The sequence below is a fragment of the Geospiza fortis genome, unplaced genomic scaffold (genome assembly GCF_000277835.1).
Source record: "Geospiza fortis unplaced genomic scaffold, GeoFor_1.0 scaffold163, whole genome shotgun sequence".
In the NCBI taxonomy this organism is placed as follows: Eukaryota; Metazoa; Chordata; class Aves; order Passeriformes; family Thraupidae; genus Geospiza; species Geospiza fortis.
The window spans coordinates 1,798,371-1,818,935 of NW_005054401.1; the positions used below are offsets into that span (position 1 = coordinate 1,798,371).

General features: G+C 37.1%; 1 protein-coding gene across 1 annotated transcript in view; it reads right to left on the bottom strand.

Annotated features, from left to right (window-relative positions):
- Positions 1–20,565, bottom strand: part of FYB1 (FYN binding protein 1) — a 47,054-nt gene that overhangs the window by 26,319 nt on the left and 170 nt on the right. The window contains exons 2-4 of the mRNA XM_031061145.1: positions 18,374–18,437; positions 17,880–17,962; positions 11,244–12,363 (exon numbers count right to left, since the gene is read on the bottom strand). Of these exons, the coding sequence (XP_030917005.1) occupies positions 11,244–12,363; positions 17,880–17,962; positions 18,374–18,437 (1,267 nt within the window). The remainder of the gene's footprint in view (positions 1–11,243; positions 12,364–17,879; positions 17,963–18,373; positions 18,438–20,565) is intronic.

Here is a 20,565-nt window from a genome sequence, read left to right on the forward strand (position 1 = left end):
ATGCTTTGAGGTCCATGTTGAAGAAGTAGGATAAATTTATGGCATGGATAAGTTCTAGTACAGTTGTTCTTACCCTGTACATTGGGATGGACATCAAAATAGTGACAAACAACTTCTTTATATCCCTTCCAATTCAATGCAGACATCCTTTTATTGCTGTCCTGTGTGTTACATCACATTTGAAATATTGAGATCAACATCTGGAGCTATACTAAAGTAACATTTTGGATAAAATGTGACTTTCAGTTGTTTGAGGAGCGTTGACAAGACAAAGAATACTACAGAGTTTTTGTAGTGGTACTTTAAGTTTGCTTATTATTAAAATCTGCATCTTACTGTTTTCTAAATTCCTCAGGCTTCAGGTTCTTTTACTTTTATTTTTACCTTTGCACACAAGGTCAAAAGTCTTTTTATCACCACTGTTTTATACCCAAAAGGTATTGACAGCACTGGAATTATTACATAACTCAGATGTCTTTTCAGTGACTTTAAAAGACTCAACCTTTTAAATCTCAGTCAAGGGTGCTTTTTTTTTTTTTTCTTCCCCATGTAGCAATTATTTCATAGCTATTTCTGTTATCTCTCCAACACTGTAGAAAATCTGGCACTGGAATTCTACAGAGCATGCAGTTGTCTGCCAGATGTAGTGATGAAAATTGCAAGTCATTCTTCATCTGGCCATATCTCTACTGATTGCATCCGGGGGGTTTCAGTATTTTCTCCAATTGTCATCTCTCCTCCTTTTTTGCAAGAGCAGACTCCTGACTATTAAACCAATGTCCATGAGCAAAAATCTTTTCTCAAAAACTTTGTAATTATATGAAAATTCTTCAAGGGTAAAACTCCAAGAATCTAGAGTACAAGCTGATAACCCTTATGCATTATAGTCTTGTGTCTCATCACAGTCCTTACCCAGTTGTAGAGCTGTTTATAGCTTGATTTTTTTCCTCCAAATCATTACACAACCTTGTTTCACAGGTATGGTTTACATTTCTTCATTATATATGTACAACTGCATTTGAATAAAAGCAAACTTTGCTTAAATGAGCCAAGGTTACACCTCACTGTGCTCTTGTTGTATGTGTATATTTGCAGACTATATCTTAGCATTTAATTCTTCACAGTCTTTATTCATCTGCAGACTACAATTCGTCATTGCCCTAAAACTTCTTATAAAGATGAACCCGTCTCCAGAATATGAATGTATCTCCAGATGAATTCTGGAGTCTAATCAAATAAAACAACCAGAAAGGAGTCTGTTTTTCTGTTTGTTTGTTTTTTTTTTTTTGCTTTGTTTTGTTTTGTTTTGTTTTCCTGAAAGCCATGTTAATTGGTATTAATAATACTCTCAAATTTATTGTTGTGTTTTAATAGGGAATCCTACATCAGTTTTTCTGTGGTTGTATCCATGTTGTCCTAACAGAGTGTTGTGTATGTGCTCAACATGCACATGAACCTTTTGTCTTCATATTGTATTACTTGTGATAAGTCCTTTGTAGGACTAAGGTAAAAATTCTTCCCAAGTCTCTGTGCATAATACTTATTTCATCTGATGTCTCTTGAGAGCCAAATTCAGGCAATAGGAAAGTGAGCCAGGAAAGGACACCACATGCATTTTAGATTAAGAGCTTATTTTTAAGTATAAAGGCTGAACAACTTGTTCTTTTTAATTTTTGTAGTTTGTTATCGTCTAACAGTAACATCATTATTAATAGAAATACTGCTTTTTCATTTACTAACTATTTTAACTGGCTCTTCTCTGCCTTAAGAGTTTTAATTAGCTTAATTAATTACACTTATGACCGAGACTGATGTAGGTGTAAAATACTTAATTCTAATACTAGGAATAGTGGAATGATTTAGGTAGAAAAGTGACATGCTGAAAAGCTGTTTGGAAACAAAGGTGTAATAATCAGGCCTGCTGAGCCAAAGCTATCATAACATTCAATAGTGGTTTTTTTTCCTGTTTTAATGGAGCAGCTCTTTTGTTTTTTGTTTTTTTTTAAATCTGGGACACTTGGTACTATAAAAACATGGAAAAGCTCCATGGAGGTAGTAGAACAGCAGTCAGCAGCAGACACTCAGATCAAGAAATTAAACTGAAACTACATTATAGCTTCACATGCACCTGAAGCACTCTCATCACAGTAAACAGTGCTAAGGGTGGTCACTGTGTGGCAGCTTTGACAGCTAACACTTTGGTATCCAAACAGCTTCTCTCAGGACTCAACTTTTTCAGAAGTAGTGCTGCACTGAATAAACAGAGGCTGAAACGGAAGCTCTTCAAATAGAAACAAAAGAACAGAAGAAAAGGCACTGCAGCTGTATAGAGAAACCTGCTATAAAAACTGTCCACAGAATGTCCCATTATACTGCTGCTTGTGGCATTAAACTTCTTTAATCATGCCCAGAGCCTCAGCACTTACAGTACAGCTATGCACAGAACACTGCAAAAATCTATCTTGCGTTCTTGGAGAACCTTCTCAAACAGCTTTCATATGGGCACTGGCCAAAAGTTCACTTACATTCTTGGGAACGTTTGTTTATTGGGAAGTGAAGGACACTGAAGTTGTCTTGATGCAATACTTGTGACTTTGACCCTTGCCATTCTTGGCTTGTGAAAGGGAAACACTGATATATCTTTGGTATGACCTCTAGAGAAAGATCCCATCTTCCCTTCATATCCAGATATCCTGTGTTCAACAGCAGAAGAAATCAACCTGCATAAAAGAGCATAATTTCTATGCCTCTCCCATGTGAACTCAGGAATTAGAAGTCCAGCTCTTTTGGAACTTGTGAATTCTATGTGGGCAAAAGCATTCAGGACAGAACAAGAATGAGAAAAAGCCATTCTCACCCTATTAAAACCTTCAGTGCTGCCCTGAGATACTTCATCACTCTGTCCTGAGATGCTCATTCCATAAATATGTGGCAAAACGAAGAGAAGTCCAAGCACTGCCTAAAGTCTGTAATGAACTACACCCAGAACATGTATTACTTCGTGGGATGGGAATCTTGAAGGAACCAGTCCTTTGGTCACAGATAGTTCTTTGTTTTTCAAAATTGTAAAATGAATTGGACTCATGTGCAAGGGTGATTTTGATTCCAGTATTAATAAAACTTAACATGTCTCTATTTATTGCCTCCCTAAATACCAGGGTATCTCGGTGTTTGGGTGAGAGATTGGCACACAGAAGACGGTAAACATCCAATTACCAGCCTGAGCAGAATAGAAGCTGTCAAAGGGAAAAAAAATCCCACGTATTTTTTAGCACTCATACCCGCAGTTCTGCATCCATCAGCTGAAGAGACAAACCCGTCTGTTTGATCAAATCAGTATTGCAATAGAATGTGTTTCTTTGGCACAAAGCTTTTAATTGGCAACAATGAAAAATAGTCATTTTGATAATCTCCCTTGAAGCAGGCAAATATCCTGCTCTAGCAGAGGGTGGTCTGGCTTCAACTATTCATATTTTTCTCACACTTGGCGGGACTGCAGCAGCAATGTATACCTGCTCCCAAAGCCAGCAGCACTTTAGAAATCCCAGTTAGCTCAAAACAACTGTGTTGATCTTATCTGCAATACACTCTCTTGCAAATGCATTAGTCTGGCCTCCAGTCTCCAAATAGTCCAGACTTAACCACAAAGACTGAACTGTTAATGATATTTAAGGTATCAGACTGTAGCATCCTGCCTATCCACTGCCTCAATCCAGAAATTTCTGGTTCAAGCCTGCATCCTAAATAAAACTGGAACTGAACTGCAATGCATAGTACTGTGCACATTCCATTTTGAGTGGTCTCATCATACCTGCTTCACCATAAATAGACAGTATAAATACATATACATAGGTAAGTAAGAAAATCCCTTCTATAACAATGCGGTCTCTTGCAACATGCAAGGCAAAAATGGATTATTGACTTTGCATTCTAAAAAAGACCCCACCTTCTTTCTTTGGCCTAGAGTATGGCATTTGGTGAGATCTTATTGCCTTCGACCCCTGATGCAGTAAGCTCCTGGTCTCTTGCTGACTCCAGCTTTTAGTAATGTTAAAAAAAACCTGACAGTGAGCAGGTACTACAAGGAAACTTTAAATATTCTGTGGGAAAAAATGCTTGTAATTTAAAAATTATTAGTGAATTTTTATAGTTTTCATCATAAAATGACTTCAGGATTTTTTAAGCAGCTACAAATCAGAAAGTCTTTAAAAGAATATTTTTATAAAGCAAAATGTTTTTGAGTTACTCTGCAAACCCAACATGCTTTCCAGTTTTACTGTAAAGCACCTCACCAGTTCTACATGCAAGATCTGGGTAGCCTTCTGGGTTTTACAGAGGGTTTACTGAGAACCTGCAACAACATCTGCAGCAGCTGATCAGCCACTTCCTACTTCATCTGTAATGTGCAGAGAGCTGTGCTCTGCTCTGCTTCCCTAACCACATTTTCATTTAGATACAAGCCATGGTTTCAGGTTTCACTATTATGCTGCTTTGGAGCTGCTCAGAGTGAGCAGGTAAACTTACAAAAGAGCGGAAGCTCAGGGCTTTTGATTATGCTGATATGACACATACTGTAGCAACAAAGTTCAGTTGTGATACTGCTCATACCTTGAAAACAAAAAGCATGGAAAGTTTCTGGTTGTTGCTCTCCTCAAGTCCAGACTTTACTTTTAAAAATGCCTAGGTACAATTGTTAATGAGTTTTCTTTTCTTTTATTCTTCTCATCTCTCCCGATTTTCCTCTGAGTTAGGTGATTTAGCTTTTTTTTTCTCCTGCGTGCAAACAAAATTACATCCCAAAATAGTGGAATTTCAGAGAAAGGGAAAAAGGGGAAATGAAGACCCAGGTCTTCATCCTTTTTCAGATCATTTTGCTCACAGTTGTTCATAACATCATGAGAAAGATGACCAAAGCAGGTGGAGAATCTGTCCTTTTTAAAGCAAAACTTCTCATTGGTCTCAATTCGAAAATCTTTCCACAACAGATACACAAACTACCTTAAGGATGTTTCACATAAGGTTTAACACTTATTCCAACACTTACATTCTCAAAAATATCATCTAGTTGACATATTAAAGGTTGACATAATTCTAGATCCATACAAGGTTGGGGACTTTTCGCCTTCCATGTATAGAGAGACAAACAGATGAAGAATATAGAGCATATGAAAGTGAGCATCTAAATTTACCTTTAAGGTTGAGGGCTGAAAAATATTGAGTATGCCCATAATCTTACCCCAAAAAGAAGGCTCACCGTTTCACCCAAAGTACTTGGGTATGTAAAAGTATTTGCAGGACTGAGCCTTGTGGTGACTAAATATAAGGTTAGGTATTCCTAATTCTTTAGGGGTCCAGCACACTTCTTCTGCTGGGCAGTGCTGACTGGCATGAGAAAAGTGATTTCCAACTGCAGACATGTTGGAAGTTATCATAGAGAGAAGACTGTACTTATCTAAAGAGGAACACAAAATTAAATCCAAATTGAACTGCAGTTGAAACTTTCCATTTGTCTGATGAAAAGCCTTAATGACTACTTCAGGTTCTACTAAAAATATAAACCTGATTCAGTTAATTTTATGTTGCATGCTATCATTTCTTTTGCAAGAAAAAAGAATAAAAATTGAAAACATTCAGAGATGGAGGACATATAAGATAGTAATAGTTTAAAAATAGTCTTTTGTAATTCATTTGTATTTGAAAGAGAACTCAAAAGAAAATGCGCACAATGATGCAAAGGCAACTTTGTAAAGAAAATCTACTGGAAAAGTTTTCTTAAAATGTGACTATTTCCCAAACTAAAAAAATGATGAGGGGTTTTAAAATTTTTCAATGTGAAAAATAATTACATCATACATATCATGGTATATAAAAAATAATTTTCATAAAAAAATTCCCATGCAACAAAGTCTTGCATTTGGATAGTGGAAGTTTGCAGATTTTCTCTTCAGAATTTGCAAACAAGGAACACCATTGTTCAAAATGCACATATCTGAGGAGGGTTCAATTTCAAGGGGAAACCAATGACCTCAGGAATGTTCTTTACTACAAGGAACCTTTTAGGATTAAAAAAAAAAAGAGTTAAGATACAATTTCAAAACCTTCCTAACAGCTTTACTATGAAAGGCATGGGGTTTTTTTGTGTCTATTAATACTGAATATTTATTGCAGCATTTAATATCAAAAGTTTCAAGAATGACTGGAAGTTTTCCATATATGAACTATAATGAACTATGATTTTAATATATTTTCTATAATTAAATATATTAGTTTGTGCTGCATTATTACCCATGTAAGGCCACCAAATGATGGAGATTGATTAAGAACATTTCTCTCTGTGAACCAAAATAGGTCCAGAAAATAAAAAGGTGAAAATACTTGCACCAGTAGGGCACAGATTATTTCAAATTCAAACATTACGCATGCTGCATAGGTTTTATCTCTGTGAGCTGACATGGAAATATTTAAATAGTACAGCGAAATTAGAACTTTCAGCTCAGAGAGAAATTTCAGTACATATCAATCTTCAAATACGAGAAGTATGTGCTAATCATTTCTGTAATTACAAGTAAACAGACTACAAAGCTTTATTTTTTTTTTTTGGAGCTAGACAACTTTTCGGTTCAAGATGTATTCTACAGTAATGGTACCACCAACATGTCCAGAACTCCATCACCACAGTACTTCTGTGTATCAGGGAAAACAAGATATTTTCCAACTTGACCATAAAGCTGTCTATAAAATAGGGTGATAAGCTAGATGCACTCTCTTGCTAAAAAAAGTTGTAATGTAGGCTTTAAGCAAAATATGTGTCAACTTAAAGAATGGGAAAATTTCAGCAAGTTCTTATAACTTTTTCAATCTATAAATTATATTTAGCTATAAGCTCTGTGTTCACATTGTTTTCTGGAATCTGGACAGATTTCAGAGCACTTGAGGTGTTGGTACAGCAGAGATGCTCTTGTATTGTGACCCATATAATGCAACCACATGATGAAGGTGCACAAATAGGTGTTTCTTCTTGTGAATCAAAATGGGTGAACAAAAGAACAAGATTTCAGAAATTAAGGGAATTTTTCTAAGCAGAAGTAATTACTCAGTTCCATCAGTTTTACTTTTTTTCTTTCCGGCAGCTTCCTTTCTGTCACCTTCCATGAGAAACTCATGGCTGTCTTTTTTCTGCATCCTTATGAATTTTCCTTTCTAACTACTCCTCTTAGCACTTTTTCTCAAAGGCTGCTCTCATACACAGAGTAATCCTCAAGGCACTATGTTAAATCCATCCAGCACTGACCCTGCTGGAAGGTGAGCAATGGTTTCAAGTAGAGAATAATAATACCTCATGTACTTCATTCAGTCCTTTGCAGAGGTCCTGACCTATTGAGTGAATATGTTATGCATATATTTTGATTCAAAACAGAGGGGCCTCAAAGCCATTCAAACTACATGTCAAATCTCTTACCAAAATTAACAGGTGCAGTCGCATGGCTTCTCTTCTGAGTCCTAAATTCTGCATCTTAGTTTCTCCATTCAGGAGTGGTTTTAGCTGACTCAATGGGCTTTAGGGCAGTCAGCTGCAGAAATAACGGCAGAATTCATGTGCAGACTATAACAAGTGTAAACATGAGAAAAATAGTTTTCTGTGCCTCCATCCTGTGATAAAAACAACCCACATCTTACTGTTAGTTTTTGAGAATCAGATAATCTTGAAGGGAACAAGTGTGGCACATAAGCCATAACAAACAAAAACGTAGGAGAAGATCTGCCAGTTGCAGAAGCTTTGACAATTCACAGTGGAGACATGTCTCCTGATGTTAAATGGATACAATTTATTCCTTTAAAAATAAAAATGTACTCTTAAGACATTTGGAAAACGTTGCAGAATGTTGTAGCTAAGGTAATAATGAAATGTAATAATGAGTTTAAATATTAATTTGCAGTGGGTTTTGTGTACTTTTCCTTCCTTATACACAACCGCAGCAAGTTGCACTCTGAGCAATTACCTGCAAGGAAACACTTAATGTTGGTTTATCTGTTTTCTTAGGCAGATTGACTAACTAACTAACTAACTAACTAACTAACTAACTAACTAACTAACATTATTAACTAACTAACTAACTAACTAACTAACTAACTAACTTAGATAAATAGTGGTCTCATTCATATTTCTCTAAGGATGGTCAAATTAATTTTTAAATTGCAGTGATTTTTTTTCAATGCTGTAAATCATACTGGCAGTTTAATTTACAGTTTTGCCCACGTTTTAGCAGAATTATGTGACAAACCCTTGACCTTTTAAGGTAATGCTTCAAAAAATCCAGAGTGGTATGGTTTCCTCCACGGCCTTAATATTCTTTGTTGTGGAGGCTCTTAAAAATTCTGAGGAATTTTCTCCCTGACTGAAGCAGACTGACAGCATGTGCCCACTTTTTATTCACTGAATAAAACTGAAGCCCCGGTGTTTGTTGTTCAGGAGTTGTGCAGAGGTGTGTAGAGCACTGGGGGCTCAGCCTCTGGCTGGCTTTGTGTGTGTGGCCACCTGTACCTGTATGATCCCACTGCGCTGCGTGTGGTTCTCCTCGTAAGCAATACTACAGTTGTGGCCTCACATGGAAATCTGTCAGCAAAATGACTTTGTTTCTCTTCTTTTTTCTAAGACCTTGGGTGTTTATTGTAAAACAATGTAGTTGTTATTGTTTTCTGAACACAGAAGGCATATGCACCTCATTGATTCTTAGCTGAGGTAAATATGATCCGTCATGGAAAATGGCTGCAATGGGACATAACACAGGAATTTACTATTCTGCCATGTATTTGCAGGCCCAGACAGGAATTTCTTAAAGCCTGCCTTCACTGGAAAATAGTAGCATGTCAATTGTGAGACTTTCTTGAAAAAGACATTTGTATCTACAGAGGTTTTATCATGAAATTTTTTCAGGACCAGATGAAAATTTCTAATCCACAGCAAGGCCAACATCAAACTAACATCCCTTAGTATTCATGCAGGCATGGTGGATGATTAAAATCCTTCTCCCACACTTAACTAAGACTGTTGTGTCCAAGCTAAGTCCTTCAGCCTCTAACTTTTAATGTAGTTTCATGCCCAGTGAATACTTATTTTCAAAAACCAGTAAAACAGGTTTCATGGGGAAGGATAACAACCAAAGAAAAAGGGGTGAATTGATACTTCTGAGAAAGCAGGATTCAAACTCATGTTTTAAATCAGGCGATACAAGGTTTTCTATAGTGCAGGCACATTCCCCTAACACAAGTGTAAAAACCACGGTGTGGAGGTTTTTTCGTCTCAAAGAACAATGCAAAGCCTAACTTTTGCCCTATTACAGACCAAAAGCTCCAAAGGTTAGATCTCAGAAAGCTTTGTTGAATGGAAAAATTATTTTCATTTGCTTAGTCTTCTTTATTTTCAGCACCTGAATCACAGCAGCAAATTAAAAAACTAGAGAAAACTTCTGTTCACCAGGACACAGTAATGAACAGGAAGAATTTGTGCTGTGAGGGGTGGCATCTTCCTGACATGACTTCGATTCTTGAAATGACAGTTAAGAAAAAAAACACAGTTCAGTTTTTTTATGTTCCAAGAAACCCATCAACAATGAACAACTGTTGAGCTGAAAAGGAGTTTGTTCAGGATTCACTCTAGAACAACTTGCCTGTCCACCAGAACTGTTCTGTGTAGACTTCTGGCCACAATGAAATGGGCTACATTAATTAAAGCCAAACGGAATATCAAGGTCTACATGCTAGCTCTCTGAGTGAAGGCTGAAGTTCAGGGACACAGCTTCTCATGGATGTGGTTTCTAAATTTTTCACTCTTGACCTGCCCCTATGACTGTGAGATAGAAAAGACCATGTATGATCCTTAATTTCTACTTAGTTGTGTCTGAGTCTTGCAACATATTCGGAAACCACCTGGGCCGCCATGCTGGGCAGCTCGATCCTTAGCTCATGTTCCCATGACTGTCAGGGTGGTGGCTGCTCTTACCCCTGCTTAGTGACAACTGGACACCCTCCTTGTAACAAAAATTCTGATATTCTTACAGCCCTGTCCACAGTGCTAATTTAAAATGGACAGGCTAAATATTTCTTATGCTCAGTTTTAAAAAGATAATGAAAAAAATACTTTGTGTCTATAACTGAATGGGAACCAGAAAAAAAATCTGAATAAACAATGAGCAGAACAATAAATAAAGATTCATCAATTAATTGCTTAAAGTAAATTTAAAAATGTATTTAAAATAAATTGTCATTTTCTGTATTTCCAGCCTTTGTCAGGATTTCTCAATGTTTTAACTAGCAAAGCTCTTACTCTTCTATAACCAAAACATTTACTCCTGTAGTTGGCTGAAAATGCTGTCTTTTTGTATTGAGATTGTATATGAGTGTATTTGTCTTAAAGATATACACAAATTTGCATCATTTGAGGATCTTGGCCTGATCTTGGATTTGTCAGAACATTTCCTTAACTGTAAGGTAACAGACAAAAACCAGAACACATCAGCTGAAAAGAAAGCAAATTTTTTAATTATCGATACACTCCTAATCTTTGAGTAACACCACATATAGCTGCATGCAGAAACTGTGTTTTTAATGAGGCTTTTTATCTTAAGAGAAATCAGCTCTGAGCTTTTTCATGCTGCCATAGACCCTCTGAACCTCTCCCGCATCAGGAAGACCTGCCTTATGTGTACTCAGAACTGATGAAACACAAGCCATGCTGTATTCTAGACACAGAAGGTAGGAGGACAAATTATGTTTCAACTAAATTACATGAATGTGCCTGATGTACCACACATGCACAGTGTGGAGTTAGAGCTCCACTCCACTGTCAGCAACTTCAGAGCTCCTAATCACACCATTGGGCATCCCCCTTTCCCACTAACTACACTTAAAATTGAAGCATCTAAATTTGATCTGTTTAATTAAATCAGGACTTAAATGCCTGTTGAGAAAATACTCCCTGACACAAGTTATAGCTGCATCTGAGTAGTTTTAAGAAACAGGTGAACCCAATACAGTAAACATTCTTCCTGAACTTTACCACTGAAGGATAGAGAATATAATTTAATTTCTGTACAGAAGAGACAGAAGCCCAAGTTACAGCTTTAAAGGGTTTTCTGATGCATGAGCTATTTCTGAACAGAAGAGGAGATTCCATCTGAAATTAACCTGGTTCTAAATGTATCAAAAAGCTAATACCAAAGGAAGCAAGAACAGAGTGGACTTACGGAATTTTTGTTGGACCTTCAGGAAGTCTTCCAGGCCCCTAAAGTCGTCTCTGTAAGGCTTTTTTGGGGGCTGGCCCAGATTGGCCACTTCTGACAAGATTTTCCACTTGGGCATTCTAGAACTCACGTCCTTATCCTCTTGTGATTCATCTGATGGTCCTCCTGCAGCAAGCTTCCTATTCATCTCAGGGAATTTATGAGAAGAACCTGATTCTTCCTCGGTGATTTTCTTGAGGAAGAAGTTCTTGGCAGCACTCATTCCCTTTTCTTCAGTGTTTTCTGCCACAGTTTTGAGGGTTCCTTTTGATAAGCTGGACCTGAGGCCAGTAGGCCTCAGAGCTATTTTAAGAATAGTACTGCCTGGAGCTTCTGCAGCAGAGTTATTTTCACCCATTTTTTTTGCTTCTTGGTGTGCATGTGTATTTCTTCTAGGTCCAGACTGTCTTTGCAGAGAATCACTTTTATTGGAAGTGTCTTCCTTCTGAGATACCTCATTGTTTAGAGAAGGTTTCTGTGCAAGAGGTCGTTTAGAAACAGGAGGCTTGGGTTTATTTTCTTGTGTTGCAGACCTTAATTTTTCCTTAAGTGCAGCTACTTCTGAGAATTTCGGTTTTTCCTCATTCTTCTGTGATGCAAAATTTAAATTAGGTTTTGATCCTAGAGGATTTTTTTCTTTATCAGGAGGAGCAAGGGACTTCTTCCATGCAGGTTTTGGGTTCGAAGGCTTTGGGTCCTCTTTTGATGGCTTACTGGTTTTGATAGGGAGTTTAGTGCGTCCAGCTTTTTCATTATTTCCTCTGTTAATGGGCTGAAGCTGAACACCAAACCTTTGTGCCACTTGGTTTAAATGTGGTGGGTTTGGATCTTTCTCTGGTTTATCATCACTTGAAGGCTTGACTGCCAGAGGAGGCTTAGGCTGAGCAGGTTTGTGAAGAGTACTGGGTCCTGGACAAAATGCAGCATATCCTTTACTTGTAAATTTCTCAATTGCTGCGTTCCTTGTCTGTAATCCTTTAGGAATCTCTTGTCTTGTGAGGGGTCGACTGTTTGAAGGATCCTCTAGGCCTCTGCTAAAGCTCTCAAATTTCTCCATGAGTAACTTCACCCGTGGCTTCTGACTCTACAAACACAAAGAAGAGAAAAACAAAGGGCAGAAATGGGAAAGTACTGTTTTAATGTTCACAAATACTGTACTTTAAAGAGCTTCCTGTTCTGAGCCTTTACTACTGCTGATTGGCTGAGGAGGTGCTGTAGCTCATCTGCCTGTAGAGTTAAGAGAAGCTGAGGGTTTTGTCGTATCCTTGCAGCATTTATACAATATTTTGAAATTTTCATTCAGGTGCTGCCTTTCAGGTACTGCAGGTTCTTTTGGGCATATTATAATTTCTGTTTACTTTTGGAATTGTGAACTGAACATATAAATGTAAGAAATTACATATGACTTTAGAATCAACCTACCTAAAAATTTTATTTTCCTGTTATAAGAAGTTCCTGTACTGGAACCTGGGGGAATCTACCAGATCCATGTTATTCCTGCTAACTCTTTGGAGAACTGCAAGTTCCTTTGTGAAAACAAATTCTTCTGGTTGATGTATGTGTGTGTCAATTTTTCTTTCCTTTCTCAGCAATTTTTTTACTTTCTGCTCCCCACACTCTCATTTTGTCCTTATTTCTCTTCTCCATTTTGAATATCTGAATAAAACTGTGTAGTGTGGGTAGTAAATGAAAATATGGGAAGTAAAATTAAAATAAATTACAATCATTATACCCAGATATTGTCAAAGTTACTAAATTTCTCATTAAAAAAAGGAATTTAAGTAATTACAAGAGAATAAAATCCAGCTGCATTCAAAAACAGATGTTTTAATTCATCACCCCAATTCAGTAAGTTTCAGGACCCATCTTAACTATGAACAGAACCCAAGAGGTCAATACATTTGAATTCAGGAAAAATAAAACACATCACAGTGCAGGATGGGAGCAAAGGCAGTGAGCTAGTCCCACTGCACTGGGCAGGGGCCATCTTTGGGTTCCATGAGCCTTCTTCCCAGCTTACAGTGGCAGCGAGGGTGCAGCTATGGCAGATACATTGATACATACAATTCACAAGTAGGACCTGGATTTCCTGTGTGAGTTAAAACATAAAGCTTATGGTACAAACTAGGTAGGGTTCTGAATCATCTGTCTGTAAACAAAGAACTATTGCTACAAAACATAATAAATAACTGTTGGAAAAAAAAATAGAGGTTTAAGAATGAACTGTGACTTAAATTACTATGGTTCAGCAAGTGCTCAGTGGTCTGTTTTTTTTTTACTTCAATAATAAAAGCTTCTTAATTGGGCTTTTGCTCCTTTTGCCTTCCGTTTGATTGTATCTCATTACATAAATAGCCTGTTAAGTTAGAGTAGTTATATATAGAGAGAGAGAGAGAGAGACTTCTGCAACTTAAAGGTAACTATCCCAGTCTTTTGGCATTGCCAAAAAGTTAAATCTTTCCAAACTGATTGTGTTGAGCCACAAATTACTTACATTAAATGCAGCCAAAACAAGATGGACATTATGAAACTTATACCCAGTGACCACATTGTTGGGTATTTTTGTACATATAAAGAAGGGAGGAAGTACACATTTACTATGGAGGTTATCAGGGTTAAGCCATATACTGCTGTTTGATGCATACACACACACACACACACACACACACACATACACAATTACATTGCAGAGGTATGTATATGCGTCACTAATCATTCACGATTTGTCCCACAATACCTCACAAGGCCCTGATTTTACCCAGGTTAGACAATTCAGTGCCAAAGAGAATAAAAAAGCCTTTTGTCTCTGATTTCTTTTGACTTTGTACTAATTAATGATTTTTTTTCCTAAGGTCTGTAAGAAAATCTAGACCACCAGAGATACTGTAATTACAGCTTATGTCTGAAGTCTTCAGACCTTCTAAGTTAGGATTTGATCAGCTGCTTGGCCAGCTCAGCTACTAATTTCTTTTGAAAGTCATAGCAATAAACTAATTTCTTTTCTACTTCTTCTATTTGAAATATAAGAAAATTGCAACAGCAAAATTACATTAATTACATGAATTACATTCATACATGCTTTCAAATGCACTGAACCATTCATTCCTGCCATGCCAGGAGTGTCAGTAAATTTTTTAAAATAAATTTCTTCCCATCGCTGCGAACAAACCTTGCCCTAGTCATGCATATTTACAGGCCCAGCAAGAACCTTTTCCTGGACATAGGGAAGAGTATAGAATTAACAATAAAGCCTCTTCCATCTACTTGGTAAAGGGAATAGTAAGAACCAAAACAGAGTAAGAAACTTGGTCAAATATTTCTGCTTCTCTTTAATGTATGTCACCAGCTTCTGCCATCAAAAGCTGTGTTACCAGCCATGCAGATTTTAATGCAGAGCCTGACTGGTCAGGCAGACAGAGGGGAACTGGGGAAAAAAGAAAATTTTTTGTTTGTGGCCCTGATCATAGAGTAATCGCCACAATTTCTGTGCTTCCCTTCCCAGCAGCAACAACAGTTACCTACATCATTATCACATACAGTAGGTTGTAAATCATGAAATGGGAACTTGAAAAGATTCTGAAGAGAGATTAAGTTCCCCCTTCCCTTCCCCTCTAAAGTGCAAAGAGTCTGTGCAAAAGAGGACTCTCATGCAAAAGCTACTTGGATTATTTTCTGAACTTTGTCTTTGATCTCTATTGGAAACTCTGTGCAAAATATTTTGGCTTTTCAGCTTTTGATCTGAACTGCAAGCAACACATAAGGAGCACAGTAAGATTTCCTTTATTATAAGACAGTTGCATTATTCAGGTGTGTTTACTCAAATCTAGATCAATACCTACGTGTTAGCTCTCATGCCATAGATACATTTTTATACACAGAGCTCTCAGAGTCTCCCTTCAGAGTCTGCCTTCAGCAGAGACTCACAGAGGTATCAAGTTAAACTTGTACAGAATTGTTACACTACACCTTAGTTACACCTCAGTGTTAACAAATGCAATTCTCCATAATTTACAATATGGCTGGACATTTCTGTACAGAAGTACACTGTAATGAGAACACAAAAGTACGTAAAAAAAATTCAGCTGCATTCTTCCTGAATTTAGTATGGATATTTCAGTCTCAACTGGAAGCCTGAAAAAAAAAAGTTTTTTGGTTTTTTTTCCTTGGTATAAATCTAACTTTATTATTTACTTTCCTGTCTTGGTGAAGCCAAAATATTATTTCAGTTCAACTTCCCCTTGAGGCCAAGCTTTCTTTAAACAGCAACACTGGATCAGTGAACAGAATAGCAGATGTGTGTGCATACAATCATTAATTAGGCAAATGAAAAATATGTAACTTCTGACTGTACAAAGAATTCAGTCAAAATACAAGCAGATTTGATTTATAAAGGATAAAACTCCCATCTTTTATCAACTGTAACTTTTACATTTCTATTCCCAATTGATGGGGGTCTAAATATACCCTTTAAAACTTAAAATTAGATCTTGGTGAGTTTGTTAGAGAGTAATAAAGATTATAAAACTATCCCTTTAAGAAGAAAACTATACTTAATTATGAATTCTTTGATAGTGAAATAACCAGTGAAGTTAATAACCACTAAGGGAATTGAGCTCCAACCTATTTGCAGGATATAAGGAATAAGAAAATGGACAAAAATTACAAGAAAAATTACACAGAGAACTGCAGAAAAATACAGATCTGAAAATTATTTCGCAACTTTATATGTCTGATGTAACTCCTACTGAAGTTGGTCGATTTGAGGCAGTCTAGCTTTTTGTTTATGTCCCAGTGCCATTCTAAAATTGTGATAAATTATTGCTTGACTACTTTCTTTTCCAGACACCTCAGAATTATCATTATGCAAATTTGTTGTTTCCAGAAGCGATTTCCAAACTGCTTTTCTTCCCCTTGAGTCTAGTGTAATTACTAGCTCAAGAGCCCCTCCAAGAGTAAGTGCAGCATTTGGAAAGTGAAGTTGAGAAGTTGCAATGCTCTGCACCTATAAATGTGTGTAGCAGAAGCATGAAAAGAAGACAAAGAGACACAGTTTGCTCATAAAAGACTTGCTAATACAATGATTGGTATGAAAGAGAAATGAGCCCTTATAAGACAATACTTAAGGATGAGGAGACAGGCTATTCTTCTGTCTGGGGTGTCCTCTAGGATGGAGAGGATGGAGAGAAATCTAAGGGATTCCCCAGTGAGAGGCTGCCAGCCCCTGAGTTACCCTAAGAGCATCATTTCAAACATCCCTCGAAGACCAGCAAGAAAAAACCGGTACACACATGAAGACATATGGTTGTCAAAATTGGACAAGGCAATATTCCAGCCTGGTCACAGTGTAGTCTGTATCTTTTCAATTGTGCATTCCTCTACATCCTTCTTATCTCTCTTTTGCCACTTTTTCTCCCTTCTATTGAATCATAATACTATCTATTCATACTGAAGAAAAATAAAAGGCCAGTTCCAGATGAGTTTGAGACCAGGATGAGTGAGGGCATAGGGCTTGACCAGAGCAGCCGGATTACATCCCATCTTGTTCCCAAACTGCTTCTGTCAAAGACAATGCATGAAGTCAAGGTATCAATAGAGGCATGATCATCTCTTCATTCTAGGTCCTAACAGACTCACGACAAAGTTTCTCTCTACATGGATTTTTTTGGTACCTGTTTAAGTGAAAATAAGAACTATCAACAACTGGCAACTTGGTTTTCAACAACAGAAGCCTGGTGGCTTCAATTTTTTTATCAAGAATTTGTACCTGATATAAACAGAATACTTCATATCCATTTCTGTAAAATGATTGCATTTTTGTAACATGGTTTTTCCATAAACACAAAATTTCATGATACTTAATAATTTTCTTCTAAGAATTATTTTTCTTGTGTGCCTTCTAATATCCTTTATCAATTATTGATTTCAGATTAATGTAAATTTTCTCATGATCTGCCCAGAAATGAAGCAGATTCCTTTTCTCTCAGAACCCTATATATGTATAGTGTATACAGTAACTGTCTTATGAATGTCTTACTTGTCTGGTTATCCCACTAAAGTGAATGCCCCAAGTCTCAAGGAAGAAAAATTTGAATTCCTGTCACTGCGAAGTTCCTAACATTATTTTGAGAATTTCAGGACCCCATATGATTTTAAAGGAAATTTTGTTTAATTTAAAGACATTGAGCAGTATTTTGACTCATACCTGGAAAGGAAAATACTTTCCATGATGAACTGCTAACAAAATGCATACACTGACATCTCAATCCAGAGTACAGTACATTAATTTATAACCTACCCATAATTTAACAAACAACAAAGCAAAGGGAATAACTAAAAAATAATTGCATTTGAGTTATATCATTTCTGCTGTTATTCAAAACGCAAAGGCCACTTAAATTAGGACTACTTTTAGTAAAATTTCAGAGAACCACAAAACTCTGAGACAGAAAACTCCATTTTGTCAACTTAGCATCTTTTCAACTCCTAAATGCAGTAAAATCTACAACTAGTTAATCAAGCTGTATTCAACACCTTGTACTGACTCTATTTCTTCTGGAACTTTCCATACTTATTTTAAGACAAACATGTGCAACAGTTTACCTGGATATCCCAAAGCTCTCCAGTATTTTTGAAACGAGCAGTAAAACTGGCTCCCTCAATGCGACAATCCTGGGGTGTAACAACTTAACAGCCTGGTCTATTTGCTAAAGAGGAGTTCTGCTTCTCACAGAGGAGTTCTTGCTTCTCACAAGATACACTTGTGGGTTTCATTATCATGAACAGTAACTGCTCGCCACAGGATATTAGGCAAGAAGTGCTGGAGGAAAAGGGAACTAAAGTGTGTTCAAACTGGTTGGTTGCTTCCATCAGCAGTAAGCACCATGTGATATCCAAAAGTATTGCATTTACCCCCTATTGCGTAGCCCTGTGAGGCATCCTCAGTGCACACAAGCCTGAGCCTTTACAGAACAGCTGCTAAACAAATATGTGGGGCAATTACAGGCATATAGGGTGGACTGGCCACAGGTCCAGTGCCCTGCTACCACTAAGAACCCCACATACATGTCAGCTAGCATGTTCCTTTGCTGCCTCACATTCACCAGTGGGATCTTGAGATTCTGCTGGCCAGTTTTTAAAAACTTCTGTTATGTGACGATACTAAAAATAAAACAAAACAAAACTGTGTTCATACATTTCTTTTGTCCTTCCTCCTGTGTGTTGGAGTTTGAAGGATGGTATAGGATAGAAAAGTCAATACTGAGTAAATAAGCTTCACAAGAAATTCTAAATGTGTGTTTGTGCTGAAGGTAAATCAAAACCACCAAGACTGAACCCCCTACAAAATACATCTCAGTGGATTTGCTGGAGCAGTGCATGGGGAGGAAATTGCAGAAGAAAAGCTGTGTGTCTTTGAATTTAATTAGAAGTCAACTGAATCTTCCTCATGGTCTACCACTCTCCTTCTGCACAAGCTTCTTAGTATTCTTGAAATATTTTGAAGTGTTAAAGGAAAGCATTGGAAGTGCTTGATATTTCTAGCTAAATTTTACAAAAACTTGTAACTTAGCTACTTCAGAAGTTTGTTAGGGGGCTGAATGGAGCTTATTTGAGTTAGAAACACTGCTGTATGCCAGTGACAACTGATGTTCTTCTAACATAACATAATGGTTTTTTGTAGTGGGAGAAATGCCATTCTTTATGCTATTCATTCAACTAAACACTGCATTTTATTTCTAAAATAGTATTTATTTGTGAATATAAACAATTATCACAGATCATAATGCATTTATTATTAAAACTAAGGCTAAGTATTAGAATTTGTGACTTGCTGATGTATTTGGCAGCCTTCATGACTGTTTTAAGATGGTAACTGTAGCAATAAAGTCATTTTATGTAGGTAAACACCACTGCAAGGGTTTGCTCACAGTATCAGCTCTAGACAAATCATGCAATGATCAAAGAACCAGCTTATCTTCATAGCTCTGAATGCTAGACAGTTCCTGTTGTCTTCTCTTTCATCCAATACACAAAAATAAATATATCCCTAACTGACAGAATGCTCATGAAAATGTAAATTGCAACAAACACTATGAAAATAAGTTTAAGATGTGAATTTCTATGAAACTTGCCTATCTGCAATATCCACCATGTGCCTCATTTTACATTTGCAGGTGCAACAACTTCCTGAAATCTCTGGGTTTTTTCCCACTTATTTCAGTGAAGGTTATTTGCGAGTGATATAGGGAAATTAGCTAATTTTAGGTGAAGAAAGAATCTGAATAAATTAGTCTTTTAAGTAACAGGACCCAAAAGCAGTGTAAAGTTATTTTACCTTTTTCACTTTTCAAAAAAACAACAGCAGCAGCAGCAACAACAACAAAATCACTAGCTCATATTCAAGGAAAACAAGGATGCTAATAATGATAATACTTTCTCATGTATACACATGCCATCACATCCTCTATATAGATCAAACCTAGCATCTAAATTCCAGCACACCAGTGGTGTCTCACTGCTCCTATGTGGAAATGTTATGACTGCGACTTTATTTTTTTTAATCAGAGCATTTATTTGGATGTTTCCATGTAACGTTCGGAAAAGTGGCTACATAGGAATTAAGTTTGTCAAAAATTAAGGAAAAAAGAAAGGGAAGAAAAAGCATCAGAACCTTGGCCATTCAGGAAGAGTGTGGCCAGCAATCCTCCCCCTCTACTTGGCTCTGCTGAGGCCACATCTGGAGTGCTGCATCCATTTCTGGGCTATTCAGTACACAAAAGAAAACAAAATATTGGAGAGCTTCAGCAAAGATCAGAAAGATGATTTAGGATGTGGAGCATAGCACTTGTGAGAAGAGACTGTGGGAGTTGGGTATGTTCAGTCTGGAGAAGAAAAGACTAAGAGGGGATCTTACTAATGAATAAAAATATCTCAGAGGTGGGTGCCCAGAGGGTGGAGTTAGGTTTTTTTCAGTGGTACCCAGAGACAGGACAAGGAGCAGTGTCCATAAACTAAAACACAAGATGCACCTCAATGCGAGTAGGAGCTTCTTTCAGTTGAGGGTGGCATCTCACTGGAACACCTACCCAGGGCAGTCATGGAGTCTCCCTCTCTGGAGATACTCAAAACCCACCTGGACATGTTCCTGTGTAACCTTATCAGGAGGGCTGGACTGGAATCTACAGATTTCCCTTCCAGCCCTAGTGATTCTGTGAGACTGACATAAATGTTAGTTCATCTTTTTAAGACATTTTCCTTTAATCTACTGATGTTCTTTGCTCCAAAATGG